At 42.0% G+C, this 25,965-nt stretch overlaps 1 protein-coding gene and 1 long non-coding RNA gene across 2 annotated transcripts in view; one reads left to right on the forward strand and one right to left on the reverse strand.

The window, feature by feature from the left end:
* The window catches only part of KLHL14 (kelch like family member 14), a 111,900-nt gene extending 96,033 nt beyond the window's left edge, over nucleotides 1-15,867 (reverse strand). Inside the window, exon 1 of the mRNA XM_040264810.1 lies at nucleotides 14,870-15,867. Coding sequence (XP_040120744.1) covers nucleotides 14,870-15,813 — 944 coding nt within the window. The 5' untranslated portion in view covers nucleotides 15,814-15,867. The remainder of the gene's footprint in view (nucleotides 1-14,869) is intronic.
* A 1,321-nt stretch (nucleotides 15,868-17,188) lies between these two features.
* LOC120881185 lies at nucleotides 17,189-20,761 on the forward strand. The gene is made up of 2 exons (XR_005725240.1): nucleotides 17,189-17,488; nucleotides 18,575-20,761. It is a non-coding gene; the product is annotated as an uncharacterized LOC120881185 (long non-coding RNA).
* The last annotated feature ends 5,204 nt before the right edge of the window (nucleotides 20,762-25,965 follow it).

Raw genomic sequence — 25,965 nt, forward strand, 5'->3', positions numbered from 1 at the left:
GGATAACACTCCTTATCTCCTCCTCTGCTTGGTGCTCAGCTACTTATGTGCATGCGTGCTAAAACACTTCAGTCATGTCCGACCACATGGACCGTAGCCTGCCAGGCTCCTCTGTCCATGGGATTTTCCAGGCAAGAATACTGGAGTGGGGTGCCACGCCCTCCTCCAGGGGATCCTCCCAACCCAGGGATCAAACCCGCATCTCTTAATTCTTCTGCATTGTCAGGTGGGTTCTTTACCAGTAGCTCCACCTGGGAAGCCCATGCTGTAAATATTAATAGTTAACCATGTTCCAACGAAGAAAAGCAGCCAGGAGGGATAAGAACAGATACAGAGAGTGGGGAGCCATGATTCCCATCAGCGTTTGTGGCACTCTAGTTAATGTCTATGAAGCCATAGACAAATTTCTTTGTGCTTTCAGAAATTTTAAATGTTTTTTATGCTCTCAGATTCTAAAGTTTCCGTGCTGTAAAAAACAACAAATAGGGGACGCATTCTCCAGAAAAATCTTTCTCAGGTGAGATCATGCTTTCTAGGTCAAAAAGACTGTTGTGTCTGGAACCTGGGCTCTCAGTTTGATGAGGCTGCTGTGAAGCTTGAGGGGCTCCTTCCTATACAGGGGGTGCCCCTTTCTTGGAATGGGTTTTTACGTGCTGCTGGTTTTGTTGGCTGCTTCCTAACTCTGGAGCAATCACAAATCTTCAGTTTATTTGAGTGCAACAAAGTGCTGTTTATTTCAGTTTGCCTTTGTCTGCTTTCTCTTTCTAAAATTTTGAGTATAAGAATGTCTGGGTGACAGCTGAAATTTGCCAGGCTTCTTGGGGTTCTGAAGGGTTTCCCTGGTGGCTAGTCAGTAGAGAATCCGCCTGAATGCAGAAGACCTGGGTTGGAAAGATCCCCTGGAGAAGGGAATGGCAACCCACTCCAGTTTGCTTCAGAAATCCCATGGACAGAAGAGCCTGATGGGCAATAGTCCATGTGGTTTCAAGAGTTGGACATGCATGACTTAGCAACTAAAGCACTACCACCACTCAGGGTTCTTAAGTGACTACTTTGAATTAGGTATCTACTCTATACTTCTGCCAAGGAAAGGACGTGTCTGCCTTCTTGACACACAAAGTGACTAATTTAGGTGACGCTCTGCTTTCCTGAGATCTGTTGGTAGTGCTACTAAAAACCATAAAGTTGTAAGTTTGATAACACACTGTCCCTTTGAATAACCAGATAAGAAATCCATGTTAAAATGTCTACTGCTTTGCACTCAGATCTATGATGGTGGTCTGGAGTCTTCTTTGTTGTGTAGTAGTCATGTAAATCTTTTAACAGAAAGCAAGAAGCTGATTGTTTGAAGAGACTGATCATCAAAATAGAAACTGTTCCATTCAGAAGCATAAACATGAAGCTTAGGAAACGATTTGCTGAACATTCTGCCATATCCATACACTCAAAGCAAGAGTTAGTGAAGTAACCTATGGGAATTGCCTGGTGGTCCAGTGGTTAGGGAGCCACTCTTCCATTGCTGTGGGCCTGGGTCTGATCCCTGATCAAGGAACTAAGATCCCACATGCCTCCAGGCATGGCCAAAAATAAATGAATGATTTTTTTTTTTTTTAAAGAGTGAGGTAACCTAACCTACTAAGAGTAGCAAAAGTAATTTCTTGTTAAGAGCAGGAGATATTTTTTGCCCCTAAGGAAAATTGCAAGGACATTGTAGCAAAGGAAGATAAAAATGGACAAGTTATTCTCCTGATAAACTTAGCTTTTCCATGTCAGAAAGTGCCTTGGTGATAGGAGGAGGGAAGCCTGAAGGTGCATGTCAGCCATGACTGAAGATTCTGGACTGTGCGGCCTCCTGCTGATCCCCACAAGGAACACTTCTGAATCCCCTTTCAAATGAGAGCATCTGTTTTTCAAAGTTTTTTTTTCTTTTTTAATTTCTTCTTCTGCAGCAGTTCTAATGAATTATCACTGTCTTGGCAGTTGAAGGATTTTACCTCATTTCCTTAAAATACTTATTGTATAACACAATAAAACACTTATTGTATAAACACAATTTATTGTATAAATTTTTTTTGAATAAGAATTCTGATCTGCCTTTTAGATAATGTAAATTAATATTTGAGTGATAAACATTTTTTCTTTGAATAAAAGATTTGCTACACCAAGGAATCTTCCTACACTTGAGGAATATAATGCCTGAATCAACACAAAGACAAAATAATCACATGAAGAAGAAAACAAACAGCATCAAAGTCAACCACAGACACTGTCCTCTGCCACACTAAACGCCCAGAATTTTACACAATAGACATATGTGCTAAATAAAAGTACTTGTAGAATTTTACACTGTACATCTGCATGCATTAGTTTTCATTTTTGTCAAACAGGACACCCAATTCCTGCAGAAGGTAGCCCCAGCTTGACCTAGGAACCATAAGAAGCCCTCCTAAAAAGTCAAAAAGACTTCATCAACTCAGTAAGAAAAAGAATATAGACCAGCTAAAAAGTGGCCAAAGGAGTTGATAAAACTTTTTTTCCCAAAAATATACAAGTGGCCTATAAGCACAAGAAAAGACTCTCAACATCATTAGCCACTAAGGAAATGCAAATCCCAGTGAGATAGCACTTCACATCAATCAGGATGGCTATAGTCAAAAAGACGGGTGTTAAGTGTGGGTGGGGATGTGGAGAAATTGGAACTGTGATGAAAAATGGTGCAGCTGCTTTGCAAAACAATCTGATGGTTCCTCTTATTCAGTGTTAACTGTGATACAATATGACCCTGCAATTCCACTCCTAGGTATATATACCTAAGATAAATGAGAAACATAAGTTCACACAAAAACTTACACATAAATGCTCACAGCAGCATTATTCATAGTAGCAAAAAATGGAAACAAATCAAATGTCCATCCACTAATGGATCAAGTGTGGTTTATCTATACAATGGAGCACTATTTAACCATAAAAAGGAATGAAGTATTGTTACATGAACTTTGAAGACATGTTACATGAGAGAAGCCAGCCCCAAAGACCACATATTGCATGATTCCATTTGCTTGAAATGTTCAGAATAAGAAAATCTACGGATTTATGGAGACAGAAAGTAGATAACTGGTTGCCTAGGGCTGCAAAAGGCAGGGCCAAGTGGGGGCCGATTGCTAACAGGTCTTTAGGGCTTCCCTTGTGGCTCAGCTGCTAAAGAATCCGCCTGCAGTGTGGGAGACCTGGGTTCAATCCCTGGCTTGGGAAGATCCCCTGGAGAAGGGAAAGGCTACCCACTCCAGGATTCTGGCCTGGAGAATTCCATGGACTCTATAGTCCATGGGGTCGCAAAGAGTCAGACGTGACTGAGCGACTTTCACTTTCATGGGGTCTTTTGGGGAGGGAGTGATAAAATGTTCTAGGTGAAAGGCTTGTCTTTGTTCTTAACCTTAGTACCCCTGAACTTGCAGTTAGTCTCAGAAGTGAAGGTGGACTTGGGGAATCCAGGACACACAAAAATAAACAATTAAAAAATAAAATTAATTGTGGTGATGGCTGCCAACACCACAAATATACTAAAAAAAATCATTGAATTGTACACTTTTTTAAATGGGTGAATTGCGCTGGATATAAATTACATCTCCGAAAAGCTGTTCAACCTGAATCTACAGAGGCTTTTCTAACTTTTTTCAGCTGCTGACATGGATATATCAAAAAGATGGACCAGACTCAGGACTGGCCTCACCTCTGCAGTCTACTCAGAGGTAGATAAAACAAACACTGTCCAGCTAAACCTCATCACTGTGAGAGCAAGCAGCACTTGGAACTCAGGCTGTGAGAATCTGGTTCTAGAATAAACATCCTGTATGGAGTTAGGAGTCCTAACAAGTGAACAGAAGGGCAAATTGATATAAACAGAATTATGTCTATAAAAATAAAAGCTATCAACGATTGTGCATTTACTGTCAGGCACCATGTCAAGTACAGTAGATGTTTTCACCCAACATTCAGGATTGCCCTGAGGAGGTGGGTATCATTATCGACATTTCATAGATAAGCCATCTGAAAACAAGTTTAGTAAACTGCCCAAGGAGAGCCAGCTTATATGTGGTCAAGGTGGGATTTAACCTGAATCTGTCTGACTTTTAGGTCTTAATTACTATGCAATAGAACTGTTTAAGATATTTGCACTATAGCATAACATTTTTATCTGTATCTCCTATTATGTCATATTCTCTTTCTCTCCATACATATATCTCCTAGCTTTACTCTGTAGTCCATGTCTACGGATGTCATTTTGGAGTGAACCCTTGTGAAAACCTTAAGACAGGGAGTTTATAGGAATTGCCACTGACAATAGCGATACTGTTGTCATAGTAACCAATCCACCAAACTGGTCCCTGCAAGGAGCCGCACACTTCTGCCTCTATAAGGCACCAATACTGGCTGAACTCCCTCACAGTATCAATGACCCTCTGTTCATGCATACAGGGTAGAAAGTGCTGAGGTCCTGGTGTACATCTTAAAGCATTAAAGTTCTTTCTTCTAAGTTTCCCTCTCTGACTCAAACATTTTCCATTCCCTCTCCTAATCCTTTCCATTTACTCAGGATGTTCCAGGGATGCTGGTTCTGAGGGGTGTGAAAAATCAGGGCCAGTCAGTATTCACAGTTTTGTTCTAAGCAGGAGTTACAAATATGACTACTTTCTTTTTGGTGAAAAAGGCACACTCCCAACCCAATAATTCTTCACTCAGTGCCAGACTCCAAATCTTTGTCCCTGGCCCAAACCTACACACAAGACCTTTAGATGATTAAAAACAAACAAACAAACAAACAAAAACACCTCTCAGGAGCCACTGTACAGAAAATTTCAAGTTGGCAGCCCAAGGTGCACACTGTGTCAGGGGTCTACACACACAAGACATCCACACGCATCCAACCATCTGCATTTTTCAACAATGCCCCTACATTTTCAAGGACTCTTTTCTTCTCTAACCTGGGTCTTTCTCTCTTCCTTCTCCTCTCCATTTCACTGGGCTCGCCTGTCTTCAGAGGCACTTGAAGGCACATAAGGCAGGGAAGTGAAACCGACTGTAATTCTTCAGTTCACTTCCCTGCAGCCTCCAGTGAGCCAGTCTCCATACGGTGGCCCAGCTGAGCTCAGAGGAAGCCCAGGTCCCTGCGCAGGTGCGACCCACCAGCCCGCTGGCAGGCGCCCTGGGAGAAGAGAGCCAGTCAGGGACACCAGAGGCCCTGCAAGCCGCAGAAAACGAAGCTTTACATCGAATACATAAGATTAAAAAGAAGAGGGCCTCTCCTCTGTGAAAGGAAGACTCTTGTAATATCTAAAAAGGCTATCATTTTCCCTTTGAGGAATTAAACATAAATTGCTGGGAGCAATCAGAAATTCTGATTTCCCAATTTTTTTCTGATGCCCTTGTGTTCACCTTTGGATCTCTCCAACTTCACTCTTAGGCTCTTACAAGTCTACTTCTGTGCTATCAGTGAAATCACAAATCTGTTCAAGAGTGTTCTTGATGGGCAAAAATGTATTCAAGTAAATCTGCTTAGTGTATCTTTTAAAATTAAAAATCAATTACAAATAGCACTTTCTGTTCATAAGTTTGTTTTTTTCCCCCATGTTCTCAGCTGATCCTTACCAAAACCCTGGGAAGTTGAACTATATAATTCTTAACCCATTTTACTCAGCTAAAGTGCAGCCAAGGTACACGCTTAGGTTTATGAATTCAAAGGTGGCAGTGTTTCCAGTATAGTGCTGTTCATTTAGTCAGTTCAAGCATAAAAGCCTGCTGATTTTTTCATATGGGACTCATCCACATAGTGGTTAATCCTTAGCAGGGCTGACAACTTCCTCTATAATCTCGACAACACTTCTTCCATAGTCTCTAGCCACTCACTCATTTTTCCAGCTCCTGGAAGGTACCAAACTCTTTGCTGCCTAGTATTCTCTCAGCTTTTAACTCCCAGCTTCCAGATCCTGCCTTCCCCCAGACCCATTACCCTGGACATCTCAATTCTCAAAGCTCATCTTTCTTTTTTTTTTGGAATGTAATTTCTTTACAATACTGTGTTGTTTCAACTGTACAGTGAAGTGCATCAGCTACATGTATACATATATCCTCTCCTTTCTGATCTCCCACCCTCACTCCGAGGTCATCACAGAGCACCGAGCTGAGCTCCCTGGGTTATACAGCAGCTTCCCACTAGCTAGCTATTTTGTACATGCGGTGGTAGTGGTATAGTTGCTCAGTTGTGTCCAACTCTTGTGAACTCGTGGATGGTAGCCCGCCAGGTGCCTCTGTCCATGGGATTTCGCAGGCAAGAATACTGGAGTGGGCTGCCATTTCCTTCTCCATTCTACACATGGTAGAGTATATATGTTAATGCTACTCTCCCAATTCATCCTAGCCTCCCGTTCCCTCCCTGCATCCACATATCCACTCTCTACATCTGCATCTCTATTCCTACTCTGGAAATAGGTTCATCTTAAACTTCTTCTGTAGAGGAAGAATTCTTTGCCAACTGTGACAAGGTTACAGCACCTTGTTATACCAGCTCTCAGAACATAGCACTTTTCTAATCGATAGCATGTATTATCAGTGTGATTAACTTGTATCATTATTTACTCTTTTTTCTTTTATGCTAACTACATGAAGTCATGACTGTGTCCATGTTCTTTACCCTATATCTCAGAGCATAGCAGACTTTGGTGTGTTATACCTGTTTGACACAAGTTTGGGGGCTACTCCACAACAGAGGTTCTTGTGAGCAGTCAACTCGATGCATCACCCCAAATTTCCACCATGGGCATGGCATGGTCATTGGCCTAGTTTAGAAAAGCTACCCAAGGTCGTGGAAGTGCCCCTGTTTCTCAAGGCTGCTGCCAGCACCAATTATCCTGGGAATTAAGATTCACGAAGAACACAGTCAGATTTTCTTCTCCTCCTGTTGGCATAACCTTGAAATCCACACTTCCGAAACTACTACAATATCTAGCATAGAACGAAGAGTTATTTATAAACATTTTAGCTAGATTACAAATATATAATTATTGAACTGGATCAAGTTATAGGAGTGAAGGTTCCATGACTGACCATTTTCTTCTTGCTGAGTTTTTTTTTCTTTCGAAGAATGAGGTTATTTTCCCTTTTAGTGGAACAGTGTAACTCTGTAAATTATATGTTCACTATGTAGTGACTTAAACGCTTCTTAATTTGTGCTTATGAGTCCCACACATATTGAGTGTGTCTACTCTCCAAACTTTAGAATTTTCTTGCTTATCCTCCCTTACTACTAGTTTCCTTTTTGTTTCTTTTTTAGATGGTTTATTTCTTAATACTTTCTTTGATTTACTGTATTTCTGTGTACTTTTGTTACTGCTGTTTTTTTTTTCTTTTACTTTCTTATGGTTTATTTTCTTTCTTTTTTTTTTTACTTTCCTATGATTTATTTTCTTTCTATCACAAATATTTGCTATTTTCATTCCCCAACTACTGTAGGTTTTCTCTAGTACCTTTCTCCTTTACTTCTAATGCTGCAAATAGTTCTAACATGGTTGTCAATTCACATTTGTGAATAAATAAGCCCTTTTGATATTTACAGCAAAATAGACATATTTACTATATGCTACAACTGAAAGTCCTTTCCCTGGTTAACTTACTCTCCTGTCCATATCAAAATCATGCTTGTTTGGTTTTTTTTTTTTAAAGAGAAATCATCATTAGTAATCCACGCATCATGAGTTATCTTGGATGTTAATGGAAAGAACACAGCATTGAATATATTTTCTGGAATTCTAAATGAAGGAAAGAAGGCACAAACACTATGGTGTAGCAATTCTTAAGATGATTTTTTTAAATTGTCAAGGATTGTTTTGTTTTTAATTAATTTATATTTTTATTGAAGGATAATTTACTTGAAACAAAATGTAAACAGAATAAAATCTCAATTAGCATAATGTTATTTTCTGTTAATGAAACATACAGGCATTTTTATAATTCTGGCTTCTACCTGTTGTATTTATCAACTGTAAATATTATTATATGGGCTTTCTAGTGTTTTCACAGAAACAAAGCTGATAGTTCTCCAGGACTCCAGTGCACACAGAGAAGGAAAATCTCTTGGTTCCAATTCAGGCTTCAAGGCTTTGTTTTGGTTTGTTTTATTTTCACAATTAGTTTTCATAGTTAAACTGTAAAGTTCTTTGGTTTTTTTTTTTAAATATTTTTTTGGATGACCATTTTAAAGTCTTTATTCAATTTGTTACAATATTGCTTCTGCTTTTTTATGGTTTGGTTTCTTGGCCATGAGGCATGTGGGATCTTAGCACCCTGACCAGGGATCAAACCTGCATCCCCTGCCTTGGAAGGCGAACTTTTAACTATTGGACCCCCAGGGAAATCACTTTTATCAATTTATTTAAAATATATCAGCTCACCTTACTTTTAGAGGCAATAATCATAGCACTAAATCTCAGCAAACTCATTATTTAGCCCTTAGTCTTAGAACTAGTCAATTGAGTATGTAGACTAGTAGGAAAGAATCTGAGCTTTCTACTCTCTTCCTCTCGCTTGGTGGTTTGAAGATAAGTTAGAAAATTGGCAGTTTTAATCACTACTGTGCTGTGGTAAAACAAAGATGTGGAGGTGCCGATTGGAAGTTGCTTTTCCTAGAAGTCATATTTACAATATTCACTCATAACAAGAGGCTATACTTCAAAGGATAACAACTGCTTCAACTCACCATTATTCAGATAATTGGACAACTTACTTATTTTCTCTGAGCCTCAATTGTCTAACGTTTTAAAAGACTGAAAGGACTAGAAAGAATGTAAGTAATATATTAAGCACACTCATGCTCAACTAGTGATAGGTACCATTATTATTGATAAACAGCAGTTGTGTGCAGGTGTGTGTGTGTAAGCATCTTTAAAATCATCTCCACTTTTATCTTCTGTTGGCTTTGTCAATTCATATGAAACTGAAACAAATCCTAAGTGTCTATGACAATTATATTTATGACCAATAGCAATTCATATTGAACTCATATTTTGGGGTCAAGGCTAGGCACTTGATCTAGTTGGGAGATAAACACATAAGCCAAATCTATATCAGCACATATGCTCTGCTAGGGGTTACCCACCTTGGAGAAGGCAAAGAGGTTCTATAGACATACACAACCCAGCTGATTCACTTAGAAATCAGAAGTCCTGACAACAATGCCCTTTGATCACAGCAGTTGGAGATACAGGTTGGCATTTAGAAAAGTAATTGTTCACGTGTTCATTTATATGACTAGATTAGTTTATTCAATATGTGCATGTCAGTCTCAGAAAGCAGTGCGTTAAATGTACTTGGCTCCTCTAATTTCCTATTAGAAATCATTAAAATACCATATCAATGACCAGTCTATGTTAGTGGGGTCTATATCCAGTATGTTTGTGAAAACAAGCAGCTCATTCACTGTTTTAATTAATCACCATTTACCTTCCTGGGATCACTGTTTAAATTCTTAAGTCTTACTATGGAAAGTTGAAATTTTAACTTGGCAGGATAGAATTATTTAGATGTGAACTCTTTCCAAACAGAAGCAAGGAGACCAGTGGGATTCTCTCTACTAGAATAAGGGTAAAGTGTTGTGTGTTCTGTTCACTGATGTAGCCCAAGTGCCTAAAATGGGTTTTGGCAAACTATGACTCACAGAGCAAACCCAGCTTGCCTCTTGTTTTTATATAGTCCCCCATGCCACCCCTAGAATGGTTGTTACATTTTCAAAGGGTTGAAAAGAATTAAAAGAAGAATAATATTTCATAACAGATGAAAATCACATGAAATGTTGATGCTCACAAATGTTTTATTGTAACACAGCCATGCTTGTTCATTTATATATTATTTTTGTGTTACCATGGCTATTTCTGTGCTATCAAGGAAGAGTGACGTAGTTGCAACAGAGTTAATATGACCCTGAAGCCAAGTATAATTACTATTTGATCTTTAACAGAAAAAAAAAAAAAAAAAGCTGACCTCTAGTCCAGAGTAATACCCCTCCTTAACTTCTTTTAAAATCAGATACATTAAAATTTAACCCTACTATATAGCACAGGAACTCTGCTCAATATTCTGGAACAACCTAATTGAAAAAAGAACTTGAAAAAGAAGAGATACGTGTATACGTATAACTGAATCACTTTGTCATACATCTGAAACTAACACAACATTGTAAATCAACTGTACTCCAACATAAAATAGAAAGTTAAAAAATAAAATAAAATTTAACCCTCACAAATGTCTTTCCAAAAGAGAAGTTTTAACTTTACATATAACTCTAAGGCCAATCAGCAGATTATATGCTAGGATAGAGAGGCTCACAGTAATAAGTAGAAACACCATCGATGAGAACACAGGCTCAAGAGCCACCGTGCTTGGCTCAGACTTTGCCTCTAACCACTTACTAGCTGTGCCTCCGTGGGCAAAATGCTTAACTGCCCTGTGCACCAGTTTTTCCATTTATAAAATAAGGCAAATGATGGTATCCATCCCTTAGGGCTACTATGAGCATTAAATAAGTTTGTGTTTGTAAAATGCTTAGAATATCATCTGGTATGAAGTAACTACTGTAACATATTTTTCACTTAATTTTTAAGGTAGAAAGTTGAGATAACTTAGAAATTAGCTAAGGTAATGAGCGAGCCCAATGTGTTCAAAATGAGGAAAAAGACAAAGGTGAGTTGAAATTTGAACATATCCATTGTGGTCAGTAAGTACTCTGAGCCAGTACAATGCACTATCTACTCTAACTGCCTTTTGATTATAGGATATAACTATTTGTCTCCCACACCTGTGACATAATTCTGTAATCAATGGTCCTGTTTGAGATAATAAACAAATTGTATTCTGAATGGCTGAATGACTTCTGATATGAAACTCTAACTACCTAGCAAGTTCTTATCTGAGGGTACCAAATTGACATAAAGGGAAGCAATGATTTAAAAGATTCATGGATACAAGATTAGTTTGCTTTGTTGAGGTTTTATTCAGGTCTTAGGAAGGGAACCAATGGAAAATATTATCCTACATTTAAACAAACACTTTCTAAGCACCAAAACCAGGAGTCAAAACTATGCCTTAAGGAATTCTAATGGCTTTTTAATCATTGCAAGTCATTTTAGCAAATAGATAATTAGTACTCCTGATGTTTAAATAGATTTTTATATCAATTTATGTGAAATCTTTAAAAAGACTGAAGAAAGTGAATTCTTGATAAAGTAACCTTTTCTCTTCTATAAAATATAATCTCTTGAAAACTATACTTCAATACAGGACTATATATGGGATTGCAACAGCTTATAATTAAATATTCAAAAATATAATTATTTTTACAAATGCTTTTCTGTTACAGGTGTTTTCCTGGAGGAGGTTCAGTGAATTTTTGCTATGTGCAATAGGAATCAAGATTAAAGAACATATTGGGAAAACGTAATACTGAGGCTTTCTTATTTTATAATTTCCATTCCTTCAACTTTCAGTAAATGTTTATTTAACTGTTACACTGTGGGAGGTGCAATGAAAATGTAAGAGATCCAGTCCAATTTGATTTACTTGGGCCAATTACTAAATTATGCATAACAACTTAAAAAATACAAATAAAAAACTTTTTGGGGTTTCTTGCACTGAACTTGCACTCTAAGTTTTTGATATTTACTTTTTAATGCACTAAATGTTGCAAGTCATGCCACTTTATTAAATCTTTGTGCTTTAGAAGCCTTTAATAATAGCTATTCTAGAAACTTTTCCAAAAACTTCTGTGTTCCATTTCTTGCAATAAAGCGAAATAAAAATAACTAATGAATAAGATTTCAAAATATTTTAATTTTTGTCCAATCATGTCCTGTGATCTTAAATTAGTTATATAGTGTATATTTGAATATAAGATAATAAGTCTCTTATTTTTTAATATCCTCAGTGCTCAGTTCGCTAAAATAAAATAGAATCTGAGTATAAATGGCTTAATAAGAAAAACTAACAACTAAGACAAAATTAAATTAATTTGCATATTTATAAAGTCTCTATGCTTGGTTTGCTTTATTTTTTAGTCTTAAAAAATTCCAAATTACTCAATAATTTAAAAAATTTAAAAAATATATAATTATTATATTAATATTCCTACATTCTATAGAAAACATGTACTCTTAAACAAGTAAATTCCTTTGAAGTTATTCTATTTGCTTGAATTTTGAACTTATTCCAATAGATTGGCCAGTTTTAATTTTTCAACTCCTTCTTTGAATTTGAGGAGCTCTTTCCTACTTAAGACTTTAGAAACTAAAGGTGGACAAAAAGTAATAAATACAATGCCCTTCCATCCAATTGCCTTCAATAAAACTGATGCAATTTCAAAAATAATTGTTTAACACATTTATCCCTCTGTTAAACTACATGTAAAGCTGAGAGAACATTTTTATATTATGCTGACACTATAATAAATGGGCTGATATCATACTATTGGTTGCAACTTACAGCATTTTTGTCTACATTAAAGCTAAGGTCTTTTGGTGATTATTCTGGCATTCTTTCTGTGAATTAAAACTAGAATAATGTAATTAGTCCCCCAAATTAAAATGCTACAGTTACTAATAATGGAACAAAGTCTAAAATTATATTACATTGAGATCAACAATAGGTTCACATGAACTGTTTTCCAGATCTGCTTTTTAAGGAAAATATAGTCTCCTTCCTGTTGCAGAAGTATCAGATTCTTGCAGCATCCATGACACTTGTAAGCATTCAGTGGTCAGACGGCACTACATATCCTTCAAATGATATGGCCCAGTGAAGCTGGACTGTGTGGTCACGGAGCCAGGCAGCCTGGTATCTCAGCCATCCACCACGACAGCCAGAAGGCCCCAGCTGGCGTGCTGAATCCAGACTAAGGTGAGAAATGGATTTTTCATTTTGAAAGTCAATTCTTCTAACACTGAAACCTAGGACGTATTTATCAGGTAAAAGTGCATTGAGGACTTTAGGCTTATTTATTGGATCAAATGTATAATTCTCATTTCCCCCAGTTACGCTTAGGAGAAGTTAAATCTTAATTTTATTTTCCTTCTGGGTTTCTGAATTTATACTAGATAGTATATTTTAAAACATATGAATACATGTGTGTTCAGGACTATAACTGAATACATAAGATATACACTAAATTAAGTATACCTGTAAGTTGTTTAAAAGTCATAAAAGTTAAAATAACAGAATATTGATCACCAATGTTCCTTGGTGTGGTGACATTTGCCCATCACATTAAATTTACCAACTTGATCTTTAGACAAATGGGAACTCTTACAAAATAAAAATACATTTCAAGTCCTAGTTGTCATTTGGACTTCTGTATTCACTATTCAAGCACAAGAGTTTGGATTCTTGCTTCTGTTATTGTCTTTCTTGTGTTATTTTCTGACACTACAGGTTATTAATTTATTTCTTACCAACATTAGAAAAATCAACTTACAAGATTTCTAAGTTCAAGATTTCCCATGCCTCCCATGGGCCTCACATGATCACCAGTGCTCCCTGAACAACAGTAGAGAATATCTTTCAGTTTCCTAAACTTCAGTTACCCAGGTCTGGTAGAAACATCATGATGGAAAAAATAAACCTTTAATTCCATAAGGGTGCAGAAAGTGGACCCCATCTTCCAGACATCCTTCTGAGTGGGAAAAGGCCATGATGGATTCTTAAACCATGTACTTTCTAACACAGCACTTAGTGGATGAGACTGGGGTACTTGGCATCTGGACTCGTGATGTTTTATCCTGAGAAACTGAGAAGACACTGTTTCTTTTCTAAAAAGAGAAAGCAACCCTCTGCGAGGGCTCATTAAAAAGGGTTTTAAAATTGGAGCCAATAAAACAGGATTGTCAATTCTTACAGTTTTTTTTTTTTTGATCTCAGCAGCATTTAAAAAAGGCATTGTTTTTCTCTCTCCCCTTGGACAGGAAATCCCACTTTCAATACACACATGGGACACATTCCAAATAGCAACAACAGCAACAATTCTCCAACTCCTTTGTGACTTCAGAGCAGGCGCACAGACCTAACTGCAGCTAGATTAACTACTCTTCTCAGTTTTCAACTGTGCTCCCCTTTGACATGGGAGCTACTAGGCAGGATTCACTCTGCCTCACTGAAATCTCTTGCTTGGCTCTCCTTTAAAAGTGAAAAGGATAAGGTCTTTTTTTTTTTTTTTTTTTACAAGACAGAAAAGTTTGTCTGGGTGATGCCAATATTTCCAACAGCAACCCTAAAAGACAAAGCCTTTTAGAACTCTAACCTCCAACGGGAGCAAACCCCAAACAAACAAAAAAATAACTTGAGTTGTAGAAATGAATGAAAAGCTTGTCTTCTGGAGTTATCCCCTGGCACTTCTGCTCGCCCGAAGCAGGGAAGGGGTGGAGTGGGCGGGGGTACTGCTCATCACAGGATCCTTTTCCTTAAGCCAAGCCTATTTTGAGAGGTAGAGGGAGGACTGGGTAGGAAGATTTCTTAAGCTGTAGTTCCAATGGCCCGGACCTTTGGTCCCACCTAGCCTGTCAATTTCAGCCCAGGAGCCCATTTTCCTCTCTGCGGATACTGAGAACATGGCCTTTCTGGCAGCCGGGGATGCACGGAGGCCAGTTTCCCGTTGACCTTTCAGGGACTCTGAAATCAACTTTCCCCCCCACAGTCTGAATTGTTTGTTTTCGGTTGTTTTCAGCCTGCAGGAACCTCCTGTTCAGCACACCCCTCTCCCCCCTCCTCTGCCCTCTCCCCTCCCCCCGGCCTCTCGGGGGCCCCCCCCCCCCCCCCCCCCACCTTTGTTGTCTCATACCTGCTGGCCAGGCTCTGCCTGCAGTGCTGCCTGAAGGGCATCAGGTGGTAGTTCATGGCGTCCAGCAGCAGCTTCTGGCAGACCGGGTCGGTGCGCATGAAATCCACCGACTGGACCCGCTCCACCAGCTCGGGGGCCGGGATGAGCGCGAAGCGGAGGCGCTTCATGAGGTCGGGCGCGTACTGCATGCGGGTCTCGCGGTCGTGCTCCAGCCAGAGCACGGACATCTGGAAGAGCGCCAGCTCCGACTCCACGGGGGGCGGCAGCGAATCCAGCAGGGCGCGCATCTCCTCGAAGTTGAGCAGCAGCACATCCTCCACCAGGTACTTGTTGGCCAGCTTCTTGGTCTCCTCCAGGCCGTGCAGCGCGGCGATCTTGCACACCTGCTTGTAGTTCTGCACCGAGATCTGGTCGTTGAGGAACTGCACACAGAGCTTGGTGACCTGGGGGATGTGCAAAATCTTGCTGACCGACAGCACCTCTTCCACCGTGTCCAGGGAGAGGGTCACGTTGGCCGTGTAGAGGTACTCCAGCACCAGGCGCAGCCCGATGGACGAGCAGCCCTGGAGCACCAGGTTGTTGATGGCCCGGGGACTGGTCAGCAGCTTGTCGTCGGGGGAGGAGGATGGAGTGCCGGGCTCCTCCTGCGCTGGCGGCGGCGGCGGCGGCTGCTGCTGCGGCGGCTGCTGCGGTGGGTCCTTGGGGGCCCCCAGGCCGTCCTGGCCGCCGACCCCTCCCCCGAGAGGGGGGTGACTGGAGAAGAGCGATCGGAAGTACTGCGAGCAGGAGGCCAGCACGGCCTTGTGGCAGTGGAACTGCTGGCCCTGGGCCGTCAGGGTCACGTCGCAAAACAGCTGCTTCCTCCACAGCAGGTTGAGGCCGTGCAGCAGGTTGTCGCTGTGGCTGGGGTCGAAGGTGGAGGTCCGGTCCCCGGATCTGGACATGGCGAGCTGCCTCGGCGCACCTGGCTTTAAACCCGCCTCCGACCTGGCAGACAGGGGTGGGGGATGGGAGGGAGGTGAGCAGGGTGGTGGAGAGGGGGTGGGGTGTGGTCGGGGTGGGGCAGGGTATGGAGGGGAGGGGAGGGCGAAGAACCACCGTCAGTGCCCAGCTCAGGTCTCCGGACGGACCCGACCCTAGGAGGCAGGTCTGAAGGTGCTGGATCCGTGAGCGCCCCCCCCAGCCCCCCGGGGCCCTCTCTGGAGGTCCGGGCGCCCGCTCCGCTCCCCGCTACTCCTCTCTCCGCGACCCCCACACTTGGTCCCTCACTTTTCCTAAAACCACCCGGGCTCGGCTCTCGGCGGCGACAGCGATGGCTGCAGCGACGGCAAAGTGGCGGCTGAGGCCGAGACACCTCGTGGGCTCGTGTCCATGCCGGGCCGGGGCGGGAAGAGGCCGGGGCGTGGGGAGCCCGGGGGGCCCCCCAAGAGCGCAGAGGCGACCGTCGACGGAGCTTCCAGGTCACCTCGGCGCCCGCAGCTTTGCGCTTCGCAGTTGGTCCAGTTTTGGGGGTGGGTGGGTGGGCAAGGGGGCCCGACAAGCGTGCGGGAAAGGGGTTGATCCTTAGCCCTCCAAACGCTGGGAACCCCTTCGATTATCCGCGTTGCCCCGAGAAACTCCCGGGCTAATCGTCTGCAGGAGCAGATAAAGCCCTTTCTTCTCCCGGGAAAGTGCAGCGGAGCGCGGTGAGGACCAGCTCAGTGGACTCGGCAGAGGCGGGAGCTGTCCTTATCAATTCTAGCTCATTTCCCTCACCCCGGCCCTGCCTGCTTCTCTGCTTTCGCAAACTGTTGGCTTTCCCCGTCACCACTCAGTTTTGCTAATTTTTCAGAGACGCCTTTAAACCTGGCAGGAGAATCCCTCCAGCCCCCAACCCCCGAGATCCCCCCACCTCCCTCGCATTTTTAAGCGCGCAAGTTCGGGCGTGTGTCTCCCTTCTCCGGCTGGGCGGCCCCGAGGAAGATGAGGAGGGAGGAAGCGGGACCACTGGGATGGATTAAGAGCCAGAGCCCGCAGGCCTGGTGGGATTCGCGTGGACGGTTCTCCCTCCAGGGCACGAGGCGCAGTGGCTTTAACTCCTGGAACTATGAGAAGTTCAAGTGTACGGGCAGGTGTTGGGGGAGGGGTGGGGGCTGTCCGATGGTGGGGGGCGGGGCGGGGTCTCTGCCTCCCACCCAGCATCGCCGCCCGAAGCCGCCGCTTCCTTCTGAGTCCCTGGGTGCAGCCCCCGGCGGCCCCCAACTCGAGCACCCCCACTCCCCGCCCCCCACAACCCGGCCTTGGAACTACTTCTGTAAAAAGTCTGAGCCGCCCGCATCTCGGCGGAGGAGGGCAGGAGGTGGGGGAGGCGAGGCGAAGTCGATACACCGGGTCCTTAACCTCTAATTGCACCTTCTAGGGCTGAGCAGAAAGGGCCCCTCTCTGCCCACATCCCGCCCGCGCGCCCGGGAGACCCGCCGCCGCCGCCGCCGCCGCTGCCGCCCGGCTCCGAGGGATCCCGCCGGACCGGCCCCTTCCACTGCGGCTCACTCTGCCCTGCCTGGCGCCAGTCCTGGATCGCCGGCTTCCTATTTCCACCGGACTGGGCTTCTCTCCACTCACTTTATCATCCCGTTCCAGGTGGACCCTAACCTCCCGCGAGCTCCCTCCCCCAGAAGCACCCGCCCCCCACCAACGGTGCGCCCCCCCCGCCCCCGCCAAAGCGCAGGCTCTCCGAAACACCTCCCAGAGTCTCTCCCTTGAAGTGGACCCGGTCATACCTCCCTCTCGCTCTCCCCGCTTCGTTGTTTCCTCCCCCCACCCCCACCGCCACATCTTTTCCTGTTCCCCTTCCTTCTTGCTCTCCTCCTTTGCCTTTCCCCCTCATCTGCTTATTTCTTGCAATTGGAGTTTTATTCTTTACGAGCGTTTGCCACACAGCCATCCCCCCCCACCCCTCTGAAAGACTCCCTCCCCGGCCCTCCCCCTCTCCAACAACCCAAAAGACAGAACAAAATACACACAAGGCAGACACAAGGCCAGAAACTTACCTGCTTTCAACCAGCTGCAAAGTCAAGGCTCACTTAAGCTCCCCCCCAAAAATCAATTGTCCTTCCTTTTTAAAGGTTTGCTCTCTCCTTGGGAGGGGGGTGGGAAACACCTTCTGGTTCCCAACTCCAGGCAGTCACTCTTTACAATTTATTTTGTCGTACATCATTTGATCACCATGAATTAGCAACAGCAAGAAAATGTAGGAGAGGGAGAAAAGAGAGAAAGAGAGAGGGAGAGAGAGAGGGAGAGAGAGGGAGAGTGAGAGAGGGAGCAGAGCTTTCTGCAAGAGAAGAAGAAGAAAAAATGTACGTGTGACAAATTATGCTACCAAGAAACAACACATCATTATCCTTGGGCCTGGGGCTCAGTGAGTCGTAACGAGAGTAATAGGAAATCCACGGTTGGGGAGAGAAACGGTCGTGCTTGGCCAGTAGAGAGAGACCATACAGGAGGATGGATGCTGGAGAGACTCGCAAAATTATGGCTCAAGGCTATTGTAAAAATTGTCGAGCGTAAATGACTGCGATTTCAAACATCTTTGGAAGAAAGAAGGGGAAAAAGCGAGCCCCCCTCCCTCCGGCTCCCTCTCTCTCCCTCTCTCTTCTCTCTCTCTATAAAGAACCGTCAAGTTTTAGTGCGCATTGCTAATTAGTCAATTTCTCTCTGCCTTCACAGGCTGGCGACTTCGCTGCTGAGCTGAAACTGCTAATTTCTGTGACCAGCTTTTTTCTTAGCTGTGATCTGGATGAATGAGTAGCTGTCTCACAGAGATGACAAAAATAAACTCTAATCCCCCCCAAAATTTCCACTACATCTTTCTCATGCATAGATTTATGATCTTCAAGCGCTCTGTGCAATATGCAAACTTTTTGTGTCTGTAGATGTTTCCAGATTTCTCTACATTCCTGCTTTTCCCTTTCACTCTGCCCCCTCCTAACCCCCCTACACTGGGAAATGCAGAAACCGTCTGATCTCAAAGTCTGCCAAGATGCCACTTTATAGTATCTTGGTGTTTGGGGTTTGGGTCTGACTTGGAAGTCAGGAGTCCTTGCCTAAGAACTGAGTGGCTGAGTGTACAGCGGGGGTGGGGGAAAGTAGACAGGATAGAGGACAGCTCTTCGCTTTACATTTGCTTCCCTGCATTATTGAAGCTTTATGATCTTGGTGGAAAACATATTTTCTCCATCATTTTGTCGGGTTATACAACCATCTCAGAACTTCTCTGTCAGCTCTTCAGCAGGAAGGGTTCAAAAGTCACTTAATTTTTTTAATTGGAAAATTATCCTATTGTCAGATTTGCCTTTCAATTAGGAGTCTTTGATTTGCAGGAGCTAGAATCAAGTGCTAGGAGAGCCAGCTGCAATTTCACAAATGTAACCTTTAAACTTTGGAGCTCATCTGATATATAAGGTCGATCACAGAGAGCTCACATTTTTGACCCTGCTTAGCATGCAAAATGAACCCCAGCATGACTCTGGAATTTTAGCTGTACCAGAGATTCATGTGCTTTTTGGTAGAGGACGTGTTCTCTTAGACTTATCTCATGATGTATTGCGCCCTTACATTTATAGCCCTGCATTTTGGTTGTCAATGGGGGCTGGAGGTGTCCAAGAAAGAAAGGGGAAAAAAAAGAAGCAGGAAAAGGAAGGTAGGTATGCCCTTGAAGAAAATGAACATGGAAGAAAGCTGGATCTCAGTTAAATTGAGTTTTGCTGGCTATTAAATATATGAACATGATTCATTCTAACTGATATGTGCTCTGCTTAGTAAACATATTAAAAGACACATCAGGGTACCACTGAAATCCTGCCTTTTAACCTTCCCCTTTGATTGGTAAAAGATGAAAGATACCTGCATAAGGGAGGGGAAAACCTGAAAATTCTTTGGTTCAGAAATCAAGAGTTTCCCACTTACAATGATCAACATTAAAATGCACATGGGATATTTACTCTTAAATAGACTGGGCAGGATCCAGCCCAAGCGCTTATCCCTCACAAGGGTCTTTCTTTATCAATAGCCTAGGTTATTGAGAGCAAGACTACTTTATTCAATCTTGCTGAGATGCTGTGTTCTCATAGTCGTATTTATAATAAAAAAGCCCAAATACATGATAAGATAATAGAAAAGGATTTTTTTTATTAGAGCAGGGAAAGGAAAGAACAGATTATCCAAATCTTCTGGCCTTACTATTTTTTTTTTAATTTCTCTTATTTAGTAGATCTTGAATAGGAAAACTGTGTAACTGTAATATAGTGCCTTTTGGGGGTTCTGTTTCATTAGCAGTTAAAGTTATCAAGTGTGTGAAGTGTCACCCAACTCTCAGACCCTAAAAGTACAGTTTTTAATGGTATGCTTTTGATGTTGATCTTTTATGAGCTTCCAATGACATATTTGGAACTAAACCCAAAGGCAAATTAAGAGTATTGATCACTTAAATTATTGCCATCTTTCCATTTTATCATAAGGGAATTAGAAATTAAGGTATGTTTTCTAGACCTTGCAGTATCTTAATTTTGAATTTCTGTATATATGTATATATATTTACTGGTGGGATATATTGATCACTAATTATGATTACTAGGACTTCTGCCATTTCCAAACAATAGAATAGTAACATTTCAAAAATTTTAACTACCTATAATTTCAATGCTTATTTAACAACTTGGGTAGAAGGGAAAGGCGGTAGTTAGGGATTGCAGTTCTTAAACAGCTGTTGAAATGGTTAGGCTGCTTTCTTCTGGATTTTGAAGTTACACTATTTGAGAATGTTTTAAATTCAGAGAAAAATTACAATTATGGCTCTTTTGTAAGCAATTAAAAACAAAGAATATTGATAATAATAAAATCCGTTCACAATCTGTATGTAAACTAGTGTTTCTATCGTGTACAGTACACACATCCAATATCTTGCCCTGGCTTTTACTGAAATTATTGCAGAACTCACAAATGATATGACACTATTTACAATAAATCCCGTTATGAGAGATTCAATTTGCAGCAATCAGATGCTAGCTACTAAGCGATTGTAAGTATTTGAATTTTATCCTACTTCACTGTTCAACGTACAGAAATTGCATCTGTGTGTTTGATCTGTCCTGCTGAGCACTACCAGCAGCTTGCATCTCTGCCACTATTGTTTTTAAAATGGCAGGAAGGACGTGACTAGTCAAGAGCACTCAGCGGGATGGATTCCACATGGCTTAAGAGGAGCCAGAATTGTCTTACAAAAAAAATTAAATATGATCATGTAGTCATCTAATTCAAGCAGTCTTCAGTACTTCAACAGAATTATCAAATTTATTCATCAGTGAATCTGCATTTAAACTATGTACAGTGGAAGGATGCTGAGACTGCTGGCACTGAGCAGTCTAACGAGAGCTACCACCAGCTCTGAGCAGGCTGGTCAGCCTTTACGGTAGCAGGGACCCAGGTGACTCTGTGGTTCCTGTTGCTCAGGGCCATTTCACCTCACTGGGTGAGCTCAAGTTTCTCTTCAGAGCAGATCAAGAAGTGTTTTGCTGCCTAACAGGAAGGGATATCCACATTGAAACTTTCTCTCCTTGACTTTTTCGCTTAAGATGTATGAGTCGTCTTCCAATTATTTAAACACCAAAATCTGGCCTCTCTGGTGTATCTTTCAGTTAATAACTACTACTTCCTGTGACCTGACCTTTCAGACTGCCCCCAGGGGAAGACAAGTAGAGATACTATTCCATTTTATAATAAAACTGAGGAGGGAAGGACCTCTTGATTCCCCGAAGTCAAGGAGTGGCAAAACCCAGACAAAACTCGTAGGTTTCTAATATTTTGTTTTAAATCTCCAGTAGATGTGGCCAGAGATGTCACAAAACCATCAGCATCAAGAAGCTTATTGAAAAATAAAAACTGAAATAACAATAAAAAACAAAATATAGTGCTATTGACGAGCACTTAATCAAAAGCCGATGGTTTACTATGGCCCCATGGTCAAACCCAGCTCCTTGGCCAGCATCCTGAGATCCAGAATCTAGTTCTAGCACTGCTGGGAAGTCTGCTATTAGCTGTTTTCTGAACATGACCTGCTTTCAACCACAGTGCCCATACTTAGGTTGTGTCCTTAAAAGAGACCTTGCATGCTAAGTTGCTTCAGTCGTGTCCGACTCTTTGCAACCCTATGGACTGAAGCCCGCCAGGCTCCTCTGTCCATGGGATTCTGCAGGCAAGAGTACTGGAGTAGGTGGCCATTTCCTTCTCTAGGGGATCTTCCTGACCCAGGGACTGAGCCCATGTCCACCTGGGAAGCCCTTGGTTCTCTACATACAGAAATTCTGCCTAGTTCTCAAAATTAAACTCAGATTTCTGTCTGAGGCAGAACCTTTCTTGGCAACCTCAAGCAGCATAATAATAGCTAATACTTACTGAGCTTATTAGGGGCTTCCCTGGTGGCTCAGTGGTAAAGAATCTGCCTGCAATGCAGGAGATGCAGGTTTGATCCCTGAGGCAAGAAGATCCCCTGGAGAAGGAAATGGCAACCCACTCCCATATTCTTGCCTGGGAAATCCCATGGACGGAGGAGCCTGGCAGGCTAGAATCCAAAGGGGTGCAAAGAGTCGGACGCAACTTAGTGGCCAAGCACAAAGACACACATTGAGCTGATTACTCATGTAGTGGACCCTGGTCTAGTCTGAATCCTTTAGATTTTTATTTTCTTAATTCTCTTGCTAATCCTGGGACAGTATGGTAGATTATGAGATTGGCCCCAATCTCCATCCTTCCCTGTATAAACACCCCATAATAATGTGGCTTGGCTGATCTTCCCATCAAGAGTGGAGTCTGTTTCCCCACCGTTTGAATATGAGCTGGACCTGTGACTTGCTTCAACCAATAGAATCTGCCAGGAATGACTTCATGCCAGCTCCAAATCTGAGCCTCGAGAGGCCTTGTATGTATATATATATAATTGGAGAATAATTGCTTTACAGTGCTGTGTTAGTTTCTGCTGTACAGCAAAGTGAATCAGCTGTATGTGTAGATGTATTGCATCCTTCTTGAGTCTCCCTCTCACCACCCCCCATACCACCCTTCTAGGTCATCACGGAGCACCTAGCTGAGTTCCCTGTGTTACGGCCACTTTCCACTAGCCATCTATTTTACTCATGGTAGTAGGTATGTGTCAAGGCTACTTTCCCAGTTCGTCCCACTTTTCCATTTTCCCCAACATCAACAAGTCCTTTCTCTGCATCTGCATCTCTATTCTTGCCCGGCAAATAGGTTCATCTGTACCATTTAGAAACCTTGTATATATTTCAACTCTCCCTCTCTGAACCCTGACAGCTGCCATGTGCAAAAGCCCAGGTTAGCCCATGGCTGATGAGATACCACGTGGATGGAGCCATTCCCAGCTGACCTGATGACCCAGCTCAGCTGTGTGGCTGAACTCAGCCGAGACGGAAGAACTAACATAACCCAAATTACTGACCCACACAACGCTGAGCTAAATGAATAACTGCTGTTCAAGCCATTAGTTTTGGGGGTGATATACTTCATAGCAAAATTAGCTGATAAAGAAAGTTTCTATTACCACAATTTTACCAATGAAAAAATGAATTGCAGAGAAATCAAGTGAAGTTTTCAGGCTCACAGAACATTTCAAAGGTAGTGCTGCAATTCAGACCCCCCAATCTGACTCCAGAGATGAACCAACCTGTGCGGTGTGTTAGTCACTTGGTCGTATCTGACTCTGTGCAACCCCCGGCCACAAAAGAAGTGCCTGCCTCTTGTGACCTATATTTATTCATTCATTCATCCATATGTTAAGTATTTATTATACACCAGACAAGGTGGTAAACATTGAAGATACAATGATGAATAAAACTGAATCCTTGCCCTCAAGGGGCTGATGATCTAATGGAGGAGACAGGCAGGTAAATTACTCACAGCAAGTGAATAATTACAATGTGATAATTGCTCTAATAAGGGTACGTGTGATGAACTACTGGAGCAGAAAGGAGCAGACTCCTAACTTACTTATGATACCTGTTATCTGTAATATTCTTTTGACATTTATTATTTACTTCTTTGTGTTCTTAGTGGCTAATTTAAGAAAACATATTTTATGATCTCAGCTAGATTATAAGTTTCTAGGGTAGAAATAGCCTAATGCCTGACAAAATCTCCCATGGTGCATGGCTCTATATCTTGCCTGTAGTAGATATTCAATAAATATATTGATGGACTATGAAAGGTAAATTTTCAAATTTATCAGGGTAACAGAAGAAAGAACAAGGAGGTATTTCATAATCAAAGACTGTGTTGACTATTTAACTGAAGTGGTGCCTCTAAATCTCTTGATTATACTGATCTGTTGTCTAAATATTAATAAAATCTTTATAATATTGCGAAATAAACAATTTTCTCAGCACATAGATAAGCACTTGATGTGACCTTAGAGACTGCTTCTCTCAAATCCTTCACTTGTGGCAACCATCACTCAACAAATTGCTCTAAATATTTGAAGAGAGTTGTTACTTGCATGAAAATATCTAACTAAACATAGGTAGGGGCTGCCCTGGTATCTCAGCTAGTAAAGAAATCTACCTGCAATGCAGCAGACCCTGGTTTGACTTCTGGGTCAGGAAGATTCCCTGGAGAAGAGGTAGGCTACCCACTCCAGTATTCTTGGGCTTCCTTGGTTGTTCGGATGGTGAAGAATCTGCCTGCAGTGTGGGAGACCTGGGTTTGACCCCTGGGTTGGGAAGATCCCCTGGAGAAGGGAAAGGTTACCCATTCCAGTATTCTGGCCTGGAGAATCCCCATGGACAAAGGAGTCTGTTGGGCTACAGTCCATAGGGTTGAAAAGAGTTGGACATAACTGAGTGACTAAGCACAGCACAGTACAGCAGACATAGGCAGGAAAACACCATTTTCCTCAGCCTAGATTCTGGAAGCAAATCACCTGCTTTTGAACCCTAGCTCTGTCTCTTTCTATGTGTGCCACTTTGGGCAAATAACCTCCCTCTGCCCAGTTTTCTTATCTTGAAAATGGGGATAATCTATGTAGCACAAACCTAGGGTTTTATGATGCTTAACTTTTTGTAAATATTTGTGAAAATGCTCGCTTAGACACATAGTGTCATGGGAATGTTTGTTAAATAAAAAATAAGCATATGTAGCTAGAGACTTTTTTCTTTTCTTTTATTCCTTTATTTTAATTTTTCCTTTTTACGTTTTCTCTTCTGCATATTATGTCTAGTGTTCCACAAAATACTGGATGGTGGAAGGAGTAGAAAAAGATTGACTTTTCTAAGGCAATGATTGCAATGATCCATGATGCTATTCAAGAAGCTTTAACGAAAGAACTACTATTTTTGACTTTTCTTTTTAGATATTTTATGTAACAGTTTGTTTACCTGTAGTTTTCAAAGTCATCATTCTTTTATCTTTGGGGACGTTTGTCATTTCATATACATGTTTTGAGTAATCGCGATTCTAAAAAACTAAGGCTATTCACTAGTTGTTCAGTCACTAAGGTGTGTCCATCTCTTTGTGACCCCATGGACAGCTGCATGCCAAGTTCTTTTGTCCTCCACTATTTAATGATTGGTGGCAGAATATATTCCTGATTCTGAAAAGTAGATTTTTGGGGATAGGTTTTTATGCCAGTGACTGAGATGAGAGAGGATGTTATTGCACTTCAGGTTCTATGTTTGATATTACCTGTGACTCTGGACAAATCACTTTTTTTCTCTAGGTCTTAGTTTTCTCATATTGGGGGGAGGATAGCACTTCCTGCATTTAATTACTGTGTAGGTTTGTAGTGAGGGGAAATAACTAGAATGAATGGTCCCCAAAGAACAATAGGGAATGTTCCTAGTGACTTGTGGAATAAGATGAAGATTTAGATAATAGGAGAAAAAAAAATTCTTCACCCCTTCAAAATTACCCAAAGGCCTGGGACCAGAGGCATTTACTCAATCATCTTTGTGGAAGTAGTCAGATGAAAACAACAAGTCAAAAATTGAATGTATTTTGAGTGTATCAACAGAAATCGTATTAGGTACATTCACAAATAAATTCTTTTTTATGCA

Source organism: Oryx dammah, unplaced genomic scaffold (genome assembly GCF_014754425.2).
Source record: "Oryx dammah isolate SB20612 unplaced genomic scaffold, SCBI_Odam_1.1 HiC_scaffold_22, whole genome shotgun sequence".
NCBI classification, from domain to species: Eukaryota; Metazoa; Chordata; class Mammalia; order Artiodactyla; family Bovidae; genus Oryx; species Oryx dammah.